This window comes from Cebus imitator, unplaced genomic scaffold (assembly GCF_001604975.1).
Source record: "Cebus imitator isolate Cc_AM_T3 unplaced genomic scaffold, Cebus_imitator-1.0 Scaffold170, whole genome shotgun sequence".
NCBI lineage: Eukaryota > Metazoa > Chordata > Mammalia > Primates > Cebidae > Cebus > Cebus imitator.
In genome coordinates, this window is record NW_016107485.1 from 2,487,759 (window position 1) to 2,503,277 (window position 15,519).

Genomic DNA, 15,519 nt, shown 5'->3' on the forward strand with positions numbered 1-15,519 from the left:
GCGGTGGAGCATGGGGGCGGGGCCTCGAAGTCGGGGGCCGAAGTGCGGACCCAGTCCTCCAATGGGAGAGGTGGGTTTGGCGGTTGGAAGACAGGGGTTGGGGCGGCGGCTGGGCTGTCCTGCGGCTGGAGCCCCGCCGGGGCCGAGGGAGCCGGCCTGCCGGCAGGGCGGAGAGAAACTCGCGCCGGCCCGGCCGGGTTCCGCCCCCGGGCTGCCCGCCTCCTTTATAAGCGCCTCCCGCCAGCCTCGGCTGTGGTTCGCTTCGTCGCGCTCCCTCCTTCCCCGCCTTCCGTACCTCCCCGGCTCCGCTTGGTTCCGTGGCTACCCCGCAGGTGCCATGGCCGCTTTGTACCGCCCCGGCCTGCGGTGAGTGACCCCCTGCCCGGGGCCCACCCGCACCTTCCGCCGCGCTCGCCCCCTCGGGGCTGACAGTGGCGCTCTCCTGCTCTCAGCCTCCGCCAGCTTTCCCATCCTAGGCGGAGGCGGGCAGGGGCGACTGCTGTGGTCCGGCCTCCAGCAACGTGCGTCTCTCAGGAGGGCAGCCGGCCGGCGCTCCTCGTTTCCGCCCGCACCTCCTCTTCTCTGCCTCGCTCGCCTCCGACCGCGCGGTCCCCCTCTACCACTCTCAGAACTTCCTCCCCTTCCTCTCTCGTCTCTGCTGAGCCGGGTCTCCGCAAATCCTTCTTTCCTTCCCAGATACCTCCCTCGGACCTCTAACGGGCTCCCAGCCCGCGCCCCAGGGTGCTTCCAGAGGCTTCAGGGCCCTGGAGACAAGGGTACGTGAGCCCCAGGAGACTGAGCTCAGAGCCCCAAAAGAAGGTGGAAGGTTAAATATCCATTCCCGGACTGGAAGGACTGGAACCTGGCGGAAGTCCAGCGCAGCCCGAGGGACCTGGGGCCAGGGGAGGGAGGCAAGCAAGGTGGGAGGTGGGCGCCACCTTGCCTTGTGGTGGAACCCAGGTCCCAGTACATTTCTTACATAGCTTGGCTTCTTCCTCTGTCCAGACCTGGAGCCCCAAGGCTCCTCCTTCTTATCTGCTCGTCCTCTTAGCCTCCTTTCTGTTCTCTGAGACCTATCTTCTCCTTGGCTTTTGTCCCAGAGTCGGAAATGACCCACATCCCTCCCACAGCCCGTTCCACTTGACTAGGCCTTGTGGGTGGTCTCTGGAGGAAAGGTCCCACTTAGGGGCCTGGAGGAGGGTGTGGGGGCTTCACAAGAGATAACCTGAGCCAGGCTCCAGCTGCAGAGAGGCTCTCCTCGAGACTGTGTCTTTTTTGTTGTTGTTGTTTTGTTTTGTTTTTACAGAGACAGGGTTTCACCATGTTGGCCAGGCTGGTCTTGAACTCCTGACCTCAAATGATCCGCCTACCTCGACCTCCCAAAGTGCTGGGATTACAGGTGTGAGCCGCCATGCCCGGCCAAGACTGTGTATCTTGAAAATTAATGCTCAGGGAGAACTTCCCTCTGAAGCAGGAACAGACCCAGGTCCCAGTAGCCCTCTCCCCTGCCCCTGGGCCACAGTGATCATCTATCCTGCTTTGGTGGGAAAATCCCAGCCTCTAGCCCAGCCAGACTCAAGCTCCCGCATCCACATCCATGCTCTGAGTTTTCTCTCTTCCTCAGGCTAACACCCTCTGAGTCTGAGTTGCTGGCAGCCTGCTGTTCCACCCTCCCACCAACACCAAGGCTCTCTAGGCATATGACCTCTAGGAAGGAGAGCCAAGGGAAGCACAGGGTCACGCGGTCCTGGGTGTGGGGGGCAGTTTCTGATGGGTGAAGCCTTGGTAGAGGAGGAGAGTAACATCCCTCTCATGGCCTTTGCTCTCTTGAGCTTACTCCACCTTGGGTCCAGGCCAATCGGTGCAGACCTTGCTTCCCTCCCTCCCAGGGCCATGAGAGGACAGACAACAGGACACTGACCTCCTGAGAATTAAGCTCATGAACCCCAGCCAGTGACACTCATTCCCCAATGGTCAACCTTCCGCACAGTTCAAAAATACTTACCTGAGAGCAACATTTTATGCAATCATTGTTGGTCCAAATGGGCAGCAGCAGATCCAGGTCTTGGAAGCTCAGCATCCAGTCACCTATTCTCTGTGTGAGAGCCCACATCTAGAAACCTGGCACTGGAGAGATGTTATACAACCTCAAAGACTGGGATCTTTGCTTGGGGCTTTCATAGTCTTACAGCATACACACCAAAAGGAAAAATAAAAACAGCTGCCATTTTAACTCATAAAAAAACGATACTTGAAAATGGAAATAAAATGGATGAGGCTTCAAACACCAGACATATGAAGTTGTCACCTGGGCCTAGCTTCTTGACACTTGTGGCAAAGGCCCCTACTCATTTCTAAACATTGATTAGAGAGTTAAACATGGGTATGGGCTACACGTGCAGCAACATCAGCAGGCCTGCATAGACACTTCTACACAGCCAGACGTGTGCCTTTTTTGCTCATTTGGCCATGTCTGTCCCTCGCTGACCAGGAGACACCCTCCTTAAGCCTCATAAAGGCTACAAGATACGTGTGTCCTGAACAGATCCCACACACCAACTGCACCCTGCTCTTCATGGTCCCTGCACACAGACATGTTTTAGCAGGGTGCAGCAGCCCAAGCTTTCTGTCTCCCCACCACCTGCCTTATCCACCCTTCATAGCAGCAGATAGCTCATGGCCTCCCTGTTTCTCCTGCAGGCATAGCTGGCATGGGCTGAGCCCCTTGGGTTGGCCATTATGCCGTAGCATCCAGACCCTGCGAGTACTTAGTGGAGATCTGGGCCAGCTTCCTGCCGGCATTCGAGATTTTGTAGAACGCAGTGCCCGCCTGTGCCAACCAGAGGGCATCCACATCTGTGATGGAACTGAGGCTGAGAATACTGCCACACTGACCCTGCTGGAGCAGCACGGCCTCATCCGAAAGCTCCCCAAGTACGATAACTGGTAAGCCTTGGGCTCCACAACCTGCAAGATAGGTGCTCTCAGGCCACTTTGGGTTCACCAAAGCAAAATCAACTTAACTAGACCATCCCAATGGAATGAATAAGAATGAGAGCTTTGGGGGAAACAGACTCAGAAACTGGGATTTGTTTTTTGTTTTTTTTTTGAGATGGAGTCTCGCTTTATCGTCCAGGATGGAGTGCAGTGGCGCGATCTTGGCTCACTGCAACTTCTGCCTCCCAGGTTCAAGCAATTCTCCTGCCTCAGCCTTGTGAATAGCTGGGATTACAGGCATGCACCACCATGCCCAGCTAATTTTTGTTTTTTGTTTTTTTTTTTTTTGAGACGGAGTTTCGCTCTTGTTACCCAGGCTGGAGTGCAATGGCGCGATCTCGGCTCACCGCAACCTCCGCCTCCTGGGTTCAGGCAATTCTCCTGCCTCAGCCTCCTGAATTTTCGTATTTTTACTAGAGACAAGGTTTCACCATGTTGGCCAGGCTGGTCTCAGACTCCTGACCTCAAGTGATCCACCCACCTCAGCCTCCCAAAAAACTGGAATTACAGGCATTAGCCACCACGCCTACCTGGCTTGTATCTTAATGTTAAATGAAGAAGCTGATACAAATAAGATCCTTTGCTTTTCTCCCTCTCTCTCTCTCTCTCTCTCTCTCTCTCTCTCTCTCTCTCACCAGTTGAGGGAGCTTTTGCCAAGGGCAGAGACCTCCAGAGGGCTGGGACGTTGGGGAACACCCCTTAGATGGGACAAAGCCTGGAGGAAGGGACTGAGATGTGATTGGATGGGGAAAAATAAGACCAACAGAAGACCTGGAGTCAAAGTTGTACTTGAAAAATTGGGTCTAGGGACAAAGGAAAGCTGCTGGCCATCATGTTCCTAACAATCCCCTCTCCCCCAGCTGGCTGGCCCGCACAGACCCCAAGGACGTGGCACGAGTAGAGAGCAAGACGGTGATTGTAACTCCTTCTCAGCGGGACACAGTACCTCTCCCAGCTGGCGGGGCCCGTGGGCAGCTGGGCAACTGGATGTCCCCAGCTGATTTCCAGCGAGCTGTGGATGAGAGGTTTCCAGGCTGCATGCAGGGTAACCAGGACAGGGACACAGTGGCAGGGGCATGGAAGATATGAACAGGTTTGGAACCCTTCATCCAGGGGATGCTTTCCTCCACAGGCCGCACCATGTATGTGCTTCCATTCAGCATGGGTCCTGTGGGCTCCCCACTGTCCCGCATCGGGGTACAGCTCACTGACTCAGCCTATGTGGTGGCAAGCATGCGTATTATGACCCGACTGGGGACACCTGTGCTTCAGGCCCTGGGAGATGGTGACTTTGTCAAGTGTCTGCACTCCGTGGGCCAGCCCCTGACAGGACAAGGTAAGCACCTGCTCTGCCCCAGGGAGGACACGGAGGCCTTCTTACACTTGGAGGAAATCCCAAATCTTAGCTCTCCACAGACCCTAAGAACCTGTCCTCTCTGGCAGCCTAATTCCCAAGATCCAGAGCAGCATCCCCGGCGGGGGTGAAGCTGTGTTTGCAGAGGACTTTGCACAAGATTGAGAAAAGTCCATGTCCAAGAATAGGAGCATGGAAGCTGATGGCTATTATGAGGTCGGGGGCTTCAGCCACCTCTTGGTGCTGCCACTGCTCCCAAGTGTCTCTTCTGCCAACCCCTGACACTCCTGTTCCTGATGCCACTGCCAGCTGCCCCATGACCCCATTGTCCCCAGGGGAGCCAGTGAGCCAGTGGCCGTGCAACCCAGAGAAAACCCTGATTGGCCACGTGCCCGACCAGCGGGAGATCGTCTCCTTCGGCAGCGGCTATGGTGGCAACTCCCTGCTGGGCAAGAAGTGCTTTGCCCTGCGCATCGCCTCTCGGCTGGCCCGGGATGAGGGCTGGCTGGCAGAGCACATGCTGGTGAGGGCCTGGTGAGGAGCAGGGCAGCTGCCGGGGATGGGGCAGGGGTGGGGCCTGGCCAGTCTGCCTTAGCCTCACCTCCCTCTTGCCAGGTGCCAGGCTGGTGGACAGGGACTCCACTTGAAGGCCCAAAGCTTTGGCCCCAGGCTGCTGAATGTTGGGGCTTCCCCTGCTACTACCCCAGGCCTGATGGCAGTGCAATCACCTATGTAGCGAATAAACATCGGTTCTCCGTTAAACTCTAGTTGTCCTTCCCCATGCGGACCATGCCCTCACCTTTGATGACCTCTTTCCTATTCCCTCTCTCCTCAATGTGCAGATCCTGGGCATCACCAACCCTGCAGGGAAGAAGCACTATGTGGCAGCTGCCTTTCCCAGTGCCTGTGGCAAGACCAACCTGGCCATGATGCGGCCCGCACTGCCAGGCTGGAAAGTGGAGTGTGTGGGGGATGACATTGCTTGGATGAGGTTTGACAGTGAAGGTGAGGGACCCTCGGATCAAACTCTTAGTTCTGGCTCTTGTCAGAGCCTCGGGGTCTCTTCTCCAGTGTCCACAGTGACTTTGTGAGTGAGAACTTTTCCTGAAGAGCCAACCCTGCCCCATTCCTCTGGCAGCACAGCCACCCTAGAGATAGCCTTTCCTCATCAGATCTTGGGTCCATCTCAGGACAGGGTGGGGTGGAGCAGGACCTTCGTTGGTCTTACATCTCAATTTTTCCTTGTTTGGTCCTTCCTTTCTTTCACTTCTCCTAAAAGGTCGACTCCGGGCCATCAACCCTGAGAACGGCTTCTTTGGGGTTGCCCCTGGTACTTCTGCTACCACTAATCCCAACGCCATGGCTACAATCCAGAGTAACACTCTTTTTACCAATGTGGCTGAGACCAGTGATGGCGGCGTGTACTGGGAGGGCATCGACCAGCCTCTTTCACCTGGTGTTACTGTGACCTCCTGGCTGGGCAAACCCTGGAAACCTGGTATGTGTGGTGGGGAAGTTCTGGCACAGCCTCCAGGGCTCCGCACCCTAATGGTGGAAAAGCCTTCTCCACAACCTCCAGCAATCTTCCAGGACTGCCAGGAGGCACAGGAAGTCATGAACATTTGCAGTTTCCAGTCCCAGGCAAAATGTCAGTTCATGTCCCAACTCCACCAGTCACTGGTTTTGTGATCTGGCTAAGTTGTTCAATTCCCTAAGCTTTAGTTTCCACATCAGTTGAATGAGGGTAGTTATGATAGTAGCTAGCTGATGAGACTGTCGGAGGCTTAAATAGTGCATAGAAAGGGTTTAACACACTGACAAATACATAGTAAATTCTCAATAATAAATACAGGCTGGACTTTTTTAATGAAAGAAAAAGGAAGGACTTTTGGAAATTGTTGCAGAAGGTATTGGGCTCCAAGCACAATCCATAAAGTTTGACCCATTAGGAAGAAAGGAAACCTGCCTCCTCTGCTCCGACTCTCTTCCTGCCACTTGGCTCCCCCTGTGTAGTAACCACTGTCTAAATGTTAGTATTGTTACCCTTACCCTTCCCCTGTTCCTCCAAAGCATTCACCCCAATCCTTCCTACAAACAAAATTAGGTCAGTGCTTGAGTCTTTCCCAGAAGCCAGTTTCTGAATCCTGTCATTACCCTGGGTGCCTGGGAGTCCCACCTCTCCCTCAGCCCTGCACTCTGGACCTTCAGCATTCTTTCCATGGCCATCTGCAGTCAGGCAGTCCAGACACCAAGGGCGGGGGAGCAAAGAAGAGCATGGGAGGGGAGGGTGGCCTTGTGGTCACTGCAGCCTATATTCAGATTCTCTAGGCTGGCCTAGCAGTCACCCTCCTTGCCTCATCTAATCACCCTTTATTTTCTCTAACACCATCATTAATCCCCCCTCAGACTTCCCACCCAACTGAGAAATCCAAGAAACTTTAATTTTTCCCCACAGACTAGTTCCCCAACCCTTTCATCATCACCAGATTCAGGGGCATGACTAGGGCATCTTGCACCCAGCTTCAATTCCCAAAATAATACCCTGTGTTAGGGTCCTGCACTGGGTACTGATGAAAGATGGCTCTTATCTGTGAGGGGAGGCAGAAACTGGGGTATGGGAGAAGGTGGGGATTTTGGCTCCATGGTTTTCCCACCCCCCAGGTCTGACCAGCGACCTCCAGCAGAGAAGGCGCCATGACCACTCGGGGGCCCCACAGTGGTGCTTCATACATGTGCCACTGACTTAGTCCCAAACGCTCTCCAGGACATCTGAAGGTGCCAAGTGTGACCTGGGCTCCTGAGTGATATCCCTGTCTGTGTTCTTCAGGCCCTATCACTTCATCAGGGTCTAAGCAGGCTGGGGAAATCATCAGCATTTTTTTAGTTTTAAAATCAATTCCTGGCTGGGCGCAGTGGCTCACACCTGTAATCCCAACACTGGGAGGCCGAGGCGGGTACATCACCTGAGGTTAGGAGTTCGAGACTAGTCTGGCCAACATGGGGAAACCCCGTCTCTACTAAAAATACAAAAATTAGCTAGGCGGTGGTTCACAGCTGTAATCCCAGCTACTCAGGAGGCGAGGCAGGAGAATCGTTTGATCCCAAGAAGCAGAGGTTGTAGTAAGACAAGATTGTGCCAGTGCACTCCAGCATGGGTGACAGTGCGAGACTCTGTCTCAAAAATAAAGAGTTAATTAATAAAATAAAATAAAATCATGGTGTCTCACACCTGTAATCCTAGCACTTTAGGAGGCTGAGGTGGGTGGATCACCTAAGGTCAGGAGTTTGAAACCAGCCTGGCCAACATAGTGAAACGCCATCTTTACTAAAAATACAAAAAAAAATCAGCCAAGTGTGGTGTCGGGCGCCTGTAATCCCAGCTACTTGGGAGGCTGAGGCAGAAGAATTGGTTGAATCTGAGAGGCAGAGATTGCAGTGAGCCAAGATTGTGCCACTGCACTCCAGCCTGGGCAACAGAGTGAGACTCCGTCTCAAAACAATAAAATAAAATAAATTCCTGTTTCCATTTTGATAACTTAGGAGAGCCTGTCTTCCCCAGTTTGTTGGTTGTCTGAAGTACTGAGCTGACATTCTTAGTTTTTGCTTTAGGCTTGGGTATTTATGTAAATAATAATCTCACAAATAAGGAAATAGTGTCTGGGGGAAAAATTATTATAAACTTATGCCCATATCTAACCCCATTCCCTTGAGCCCTGGTCAATGCCAAGTGCCTGTAGCATAGCATAAACATTAGTGCACCGCCAAACCCCAATTCCTCTCCCACTCTTTTCTCACATAGCTCAGCTGGCAGCACCTTCGTGGCTAAATAACCTGAGCTTTTGGAGATGTCCTGGCTCCCTTCTCTCTGCTCCTTATTGCAAAAGGTTCTAGGCAGCTGATGAGGGGGAAAAAAAAAAAAAGCAAGAATGTGTGCCCATATATGTATATGTTGGAGGTTGACATGACCTTGGAAACAATAGTGTTTGTATTTCTTCTGCCAGGTGACAAGGAGCCCTGTGCACATCCCAACTCTCGATTTTGTGCCCCAGCTCGCCAGTGCCCCATCATGGACCCAGCCTGGGAGGCCCCAGAGGGTGTCCCCATTGATGCCATCATCTTTGGTGGCCGCAGACCCAAAGGTAAACAACATGTGAGCTCCATGTTCTTGGCAAAAGGGATATCTCTGTATTAGGGCCTACCTCCCTCTGATCCAGAGCCTCAGCCAGGATTTCACCTTTAGCTGTCTGTCTCCAGAGTTCTCCCCTGGTGAATGCAAACCTGGAAGGAGGAAAAGGGTTTGAAAATGGGATAGCCAAGGTCCTAGGAGAGAGAGAGTATCAATCAAGCTCACCAGAAGGGCTGGAGCGAGGGTCCAAAGGAAAGGACTGCCTGTGACTGTTCATTGGTGATCTAGGGGTACCCCTGGTATACGAGGCCTTCAACTGGCGTCATGGGGTATTTGTGGGCAGTGCCATGCGCTCTGAGTCCACTGCTGCAGCGGAACACAAAGGTGAGCACCTACCCCATTCCTCTCTCTCCTCTGTGTGCACACAGCACCTCATCTCTCCCTCCCTGAGCCAGACCTTCCTTTTGTCCACCCCTGGAGTCTAATATGGCCCAACCTCTTCCCACCTCTATCTTTTCCCCATCCCTGATGATATTCCAGAACCATTAGCCTTTCACAGCTTCCTCCAACTGGATGTAGGGTGCCCTTCCCTTCCCCAGTGAGGAGGAAGATTCCTTACCCATCCTGCTCCCCTCCCTAGGGAAGATCATCATGCACGACCCATTTGCCATGCGTCCCTTTTTTGGCTACAACTTCGGGCGCTACCTGGAACACTGGCTGAGCATGGAGGGTCGCAAGGGGGCCCGGCTGCCTCGTATCTTCCATGTCAACTGGTTCCGGCGTGACGAGGCAGGCCGCTTCCTGTGGCCAGGCTTTGGGGAGAATGCTCGGGTGCTAGACTGGATATGCCGGCGGTTAGAAGGGGAGGACAGTGCCCGAGAGACACCCATCGGGCTGGTGCCAAAGGAAGGAGCCTTGGATCTCAGTGGCCTCGGAGCTATAGACACCACTCAGCTGTTCTCCCTCCCCAAGGACTTCTGGGAACAGGAGGTTCGTGACATTCGGAGCTACCTGACAGAGCAGGTCAACCAGGATCTGCCCAAAGAGGTGTTGGCTGAGCTTGAGGCCCTAGAGAGACGTGTGCATAAAATGTGACCTGAGGCCGTAGTCTAGCAAGAAAACATAGCATCCATTTCTGGGAATAGGGAAGCCACCAGGCTTGCAGAAAATATGAGCAATTTGATATTAACTAAGATCTTCTGTGTGCCACAGACCTTCCCACAAAGACTGTACAATCATAAGAGATGCTTATCTATTTTACACAAGATTTGTGCTGTTTTCATTTCCCATCTTCACAGTCTTCCCTCTAACACCAATCTCACAATCTTCTTCCGGCCCCTGGAAGCACAGCCCAGCACAATCAAAGATCTGTTTTACAGGCAGCTCTAGCACTGGGTCACAGACTAGAAACTGCTGGGAGAAGGCACTATCCACTCTATATCCTGAGGTCTTAAAAAAAGGTGAGGGCCTCAGCAAGCTGCTCAGTATAGCCCCCAAGCCCAAAATTCCTGATCTCCCACTTAGATTGCAGAAGCCTCTACAACCCCATTCACCAGTGAAGTGGCTTCATTGTCAGTTCTCAAATTTGTTTTTCCCCCGCCTGACTTACTGGGGGTCAAATTGTATTCACAGAAATATGTTCAATATTAGGACAGCTAACACTTCTGTGGCACCTTCTGTGTGCCAGGCACTGTTCTAAGCATGTACATAACAACCCTTTGGGGGAGGTACCATTTTACAGATGAAGTAACAAAGGCACAGAGAGGTCAAGTAATTTGTCTAAAGCTTCACAGTTAGTAAACAACAGAGCTCAGGGTTAAAGTGATAACTGCACAGACATGTCTTTCATGGTAGTATAGCCATCTAGAACTGCAAGGACCTTAGAAGTCACCTATTCTGCCAGGCACAGTGGTTCATGCCTGTAATCCCAGCACTTTGGGAGGCCGAGGTGGGCAGATCACCTGAGGTCAGGAGTTCAAGTCCAGCCTGGCCAACATGGTGAAACCACTCTCTACAAAAATACAAAAATTAGCCAGGCATGATGGAAGGTGCCTGTAATTCTAGCTACTCGGGAGGCTGAGGCTGGAGATTCACCTGAACCTGGGAGGCAGAGGCTGCAGTGAGCCAAGATCATGCTATTGCACTCCAGCCTAGGTGGCAGAGCAAGACTCCATCTCAAAAAAAAAAAAAAAAGAAAAGAAAAAAAAAAGTCACCTATTCCATGTTTCTCAAATTTTAAAGTGCCTTTGAATCACCTGGGGATGTTGTTAAAATGCAGATTGTCACTCAGCAAGTCTGTGGTAGCCTGGAGATTTTGTCTGTCTTACAAGCTCCTGGGTGACGCTTAAGCTGCCGGCCTGGTGACTACAGTTTGAGTAGCAAGGTCTTAGCCTAAACTCATCTGAAATCAACTTTGGAAAGTAATCAGGAAAAGACTATGCAATGGTCCCACATGAGTCAGTGGCATCAGCTTAGGATAACTTCTGTGCAATTTGGATCAGGCTGAGTGAATGTATAAACTAAGGTGGGTAGGATGGAAGTCTTTACCCAGAAAAAGAGAACAAACTTCAACAGTAAAATGGAATTATTGGGAACTCCCTTAAAGGAAAAAACTGGAAGAGGAAACACCAAATGTTCTCATAGGAAATGCCAGTGACTAGCTAGAACGTGTAAAAATCTAAAGGTTATAGTGGAACAGAGGTTAGAAGAAAGTTAGCAATGGAGTATATTGTACTTTAAAACACAGCTGCCAGCCACGGTGGCTCATACTTTGGAAGGCTGAGGTAGGCAGATCACCTGAGGTCAGGAGTTTGAGACCAGCCAGGCCAACATGGTGAAACCCCATCTCTACTAAAAATACAAAAATCAGCCTGGCCTGGTGGCATATGCCTGCAATCCCAGCTCCTTGGGAGGCTGAGGCAGAAGAATCGCTTCAACCTAGAAGGCAGAGGTTACAGTGAGCTGAGATCACGCCACTGCACTCCAGCCTGGGCAACAGAGTGAGACCCCATCTCAGAACAAATAAATAAATAAATAAAATTTGAAAGTTAAAAAAATAATAAAACACAGCCAAATACTTAGCTTCATAAATAGCATGTGATAACTGAATACCATCAGAAGCAGCATAGCACAGGTATTAAGCACATAGTAGACTCGAGCCAGAGCTGCCTCTCAGATGCTTCATCTGTAAAATGGAAATGCCTACACCTTACAGTCTTGTTGGGAAGATTAAAAGAGTCAATGGAATAAAGCTCTCAGAACTACACCTGGCACTGAATAACCATTTAATACATGCTAGCCATCATGACCTTTCCACTTTATAATGATTAGAGTAGGCCCTGCAAGCGTATATTACATATTGCTGACTCTACAGTTTGAGAGGAACATAAGCAATGTAAATAAAATTTAGGAGGGAAAGAAAACAGATTTAAAATAAATCCCTCCATAATCACTTCTTTCCATTTTTTTATCGTTTGGTCACCTAAAGAGGCAGGTAACTAGGGTTCCAGGCACCTTTCTGATATCTAGATGCACAGGAACAAGAAAGTGTCAGCCTTAAAAATGATTTTTATTGGCCGGGCGCGGTGGCTCAAGCCTGTAATCCCAGCACTTTGGGAGGCCGAGGCGGGTGGATCACGAGGTCAAGAGATCGAGACCATCCTGGTCAACATGGTGAAACCCCGTCTNTTGTAGTTTTTGTAGAGATGGGGTTTCATCATGTTGCCCAGGCTGGTCTCAAACTCCTGGGGTCAAGCAATCTGCCCACCTAGCCTCCCAAAGTACTGGGATTATAGGTGTGAGCTACCATGCCTATTATACTTTTTAATAAAAATATACTTTTTAAGAAACCACATTGTTTTTGCATTTATCACGTCACCAGAAGAAATGACTATCATTTTTTAGAAAACTTAACAATGTAGTTTGCACAATTTCCCATGGTATAAAAATAAAAGGCTACAACAAACCTATACCATGAATAGGTACTTTAAAAAAAAAAAATTGAAGGCCAGGCGCAGTGGCTCACATTTGTAATCCCAGCACTTTGGGAGGCTAAGGTGGGCGGATCACCTGAGACCAGCCTGAGCAACATGGGGAAACCTCATCTCTACTAAAAAGACAAAATTAGCTGGGCGTGGTGGCGCATGCCTGTAATCCCAGCTACATGGGACGCTGAGACAGGAGAATCACTTGAACCCAGGAGGCAGAGGTTGCAGTGAGCCGAGACTGTGCCATTGCGCTCCGGCCTGAGCAACAAGAGTGAAACTCCATCTCAAAAAAAAAAAAAAAAAAAAAAAAAAAAAAGGATTGGATTTTTATTAATTAGAATAAAATTGGGCCGCATGGCCTTCAGCTCCAGATAACTGATAAAATATAGTTAACACATTATAATTAATCATTTTATTTAAAAATAAAACAGAGATACAGAAAACCATATAAAACAAAGATATGGCTGAATAAACTATCATGAAGTGAACACCTTTGGAACCCCACCCAGGGAAAGAAACAGAACTTTGCCAGACACCAACCCTGCCCTGCCCCAACTGGTTACCCATCTCTATCACAGCCACCCCTTCCTGCCATAGTAGATATACTGTGATGGGTAATAATCACTTCTTTCCATTTTTTTATCGTTTGATCACCTAAATGTAGATCCTTAAACATTATAGTTTAGCTTTGCTCCCATTTTCTAAAAATTTTCATATGTCTTTTAAGTCTCTATCAGTCTACAGATTCTCCCTCTGTTCCTTTCCTTTCCTTCAATTTAGCCATTGAAGAATCCAGAACCAGATGTTCAGTGTCTAGATGCATTAACTCACTAGGGATTGCAAAACAGCCATGTCTGAGTTGTCATAACAGTCACAATAATTTTATAAAATTGACACTTCTATTTCATTATCCTGTGGTATCCTTTATATAGGAACAGCAAGATAACTGCTTAATTACCTTCACCATCTTAAAAATAATGATTTGATTTCCTATCATCCTTTGAAAAGGTAGCCAGTTAGTTACACATTATGAACTCATGGATTTAAACATACTTAGCATTTATTAAATTGACCTTATTAAATGCTCAAATTGTCCCACATTTGGCCATGGAAGCTAGACCAAAAGGAGCTGACTCTTTTCAACATGATACATACTGCTTGCTTCCTGGCTCTCTGGTATAAGTTGTTCCATGCTCATCTTGTTCAGTTCCTTCCCCAAACTTAGAATCAGCCATTTCTCTAAGAATCTCTGGCTTCTTTCGGTGGGAAACGGCATTTTAAGACCACAATCTGGATGCTAGGAGTGTTCATTGATATTGGATTGGTCATTGTTTCTAGATCTTTTTGGTGGATAGAGACAGAAGATAAAACCTCAAGAGCTCATACTGATATGTTCTATTCAAAATCAGGGCTAAAGGGTTTTTTTGGTGTTTTCATTTTTTGAGATACAGTCTTGCTTTGTTGCCCAGGCTGTAATGGAGTAGCATGATCACAGCTCACTACAGCCTCAAATTCCTGGACTCAAATGATCCTCCTGCCTCAGCCCCCCAAGTAGCTACAGGTGCAAGCCACCACCATGCCTGGCTAATTTTTTTTTTTTTTTTTTTTTGGTAGAGATGGGGGCTCACTATGTTGCCCAGGCTGGTCTTGAACTCCTGGTTTCAAGGAATCCATCTGCCTCAGCCTCCCAAAGTGTTGGGTTTACAGGTGTGAGCCACCATCCGGGCCATCAAAGGGTATTTACTTGTATTACATCTGTAGCTCCTACCCTACATGCAGAAAAATCTGGTTCTTACGGACACAAGACATGAGAGTATTAGAATATCCCACAATTACTTAGTTGCTTTCTAGTCAACACATTTTAAGTCCCTAGGTAAATTAGCACACTCTCCACTTCCATCAACACAGAGATTGCTACAAGGCAATGTTTAAACACATGTATGAGCATCAGCCACTTCCAAAAATGGAACTGTCCCAGGAGCTCTGTGTGGTCACCAGGCTGGGGGGCTGCGGTTAGAGGAGAGGAGCACAACAGTTAGCAAGAGAATGAAAACGCTCCTTTCTTTCTCTCCTCACCAGCCCGGCCTGCCCTCTAGTGGAGATGCTAAAGAGCACAGGAAACAGGCCAAGGCAGGTCAGGCAGGAAGTCAGCTAGCTGACATTTACTTAGCAATTATCAGACATGGTCTTAAAATGGGTACTGAAGGTAGAAAACCTCTCTGTGGCTTTAAGCGCAGCTGGAGAGACTAGAGGTTACCCAAATGAAATGTGTTTCACAAACTTTAACCAAGCAAAGTACCAAATTTCAAAATCAAAAGAGGAAAGGCAAAACTGAGTGTATCAAAATGACTTCATTATAATTATTTTTAAAGATATGCCATTTTATTTTTTTCAATAGACATATAGTATACCCTAAGATATAAATGCTCTTATACAGTTTGAAAAACATTACAGGTCATAGTGAGATAAGTTCATAGGCTTAAAAATCTTTTTCACTTAAAAAAAGTTAATCAATGGATCCAGTGATTAATCCTGTATCTTTCCCAGTTGATGCAATGTGAAGAAGGACTCATTTTGGTCATAAAACTTAAGATTTTTTAACATTTACCTTGACTTCTAAATGTTTTATTTAATAATGTACAAGTTCCATATTACAAAAGCTTGAATTAAAAGATTTTATTCAGGTTTAAACTGACTTGTAAGAAAGAGAAAAAGAGAATCAAAAAATGAATTGTTAAAGAGACACACTTAACAGAAGTTTTTTGGTTTTCTGGACCTCAGGTGCTGTAATTGTATTAATCAGAATCCTTTGTACAAGCTATACCTTTGTCACTGGTTCATGCAAGCCTTCTCCACTTTGTTTAATGGTGTAATGAGGTAGGTATTATTATACTTTTTTTTCCCCCTTCGAGACAGGGTCTCATTCTCACCCAGACTGGATGAATTGCAGTGGCTGATCATATCTCACAGCAGCCTCGACCAGACTCAGGTGATCCTTCCACCTTAGCATTCTGCGTAGGTGGGACTACAGGTGCAGCTAAATTTTTTTTTTTTTT

General features: G+C 48.9%; 1 protein-coding gene across 3 annotated transcripts; it reads left to right on the forward strand.

Moving 5' to 3' along the window:
* On the forward strand, positions 1 to 9,742 carry PCK2 (phosphoenolpyruvate carboxykinase 2, mitochondrial). 3 transcript variants are annotated; one of them, XM_037744338.1, is made up of 10 exons: positions 1 to 70; positions 2,701 to 2,946; positions 3,858 to 4,042; positions 4,130 to 4,333; positions 4,687 to 4,874; positions 5,194 to 5,356; positions 5,631 to 5,849; positions 8,353 to 8,490; positions 8,766 to 8,861; positions 9,118 to 9,737. In XM_037744338.1, the coding sequence occupies exons 3-10, from the start codon at positions 3,985 to 3,987 to the stop codon at positions 9,570 to 9,572; spliced, it is 1,521 nt and encodes a 506-aa protein (XP_037600266.1). In that variant the 5' UTR covers positions 1 to 70; positions 2,701 to 2,946; positions 3,858 to 3,984; the 3' UTR covers positions 9,573 to 9,737. The 3 variants fall into 3 exon arrangements, with proteins under 3 accessions (XP_037600266.1, XP_017400143.1, XP_017400144.1); XM_017544654.2 differs by lacking the exon at positions 1 to 70 and adding an exon at positions 85 to 366 and having other exon boundaries at positions 9,118 to 9,739; XM_017544655.2 differs by lacking the exons at positions 1 to 70; positions 8,766 to 8,861 and adding an exon at positions 85 to 366 and having other exon boundaries at positions 9,118 to 9,742.
* Positions 9,743 to 15,519: the final 5,777 nt, after the last annotated feature.

Excerpts from the sequence above, each read along its gene's own strand:
- PCK2 (XM_017544654.2), top strand. The coding sequence starts at position 338 with ATGGCCGCTTTGTACCGCCCCGGCCTGCG. Across the intron at positions 5,357-5,630 it reads GATGAGGTTTGACAGTGAAG|GTCGACTCCGGGCCATCAAC; the intron begins GTGAGGGACCCT and ends TTCTCCTAAAAG. Across the intron at positions 8,862-9,117 it reads TGCTGCAGCGGAACACAAAG|GGAAGATCATCATGCACGAC; the intron begins GTGAGCACCTAC and ends TCCCCTCCCTAG.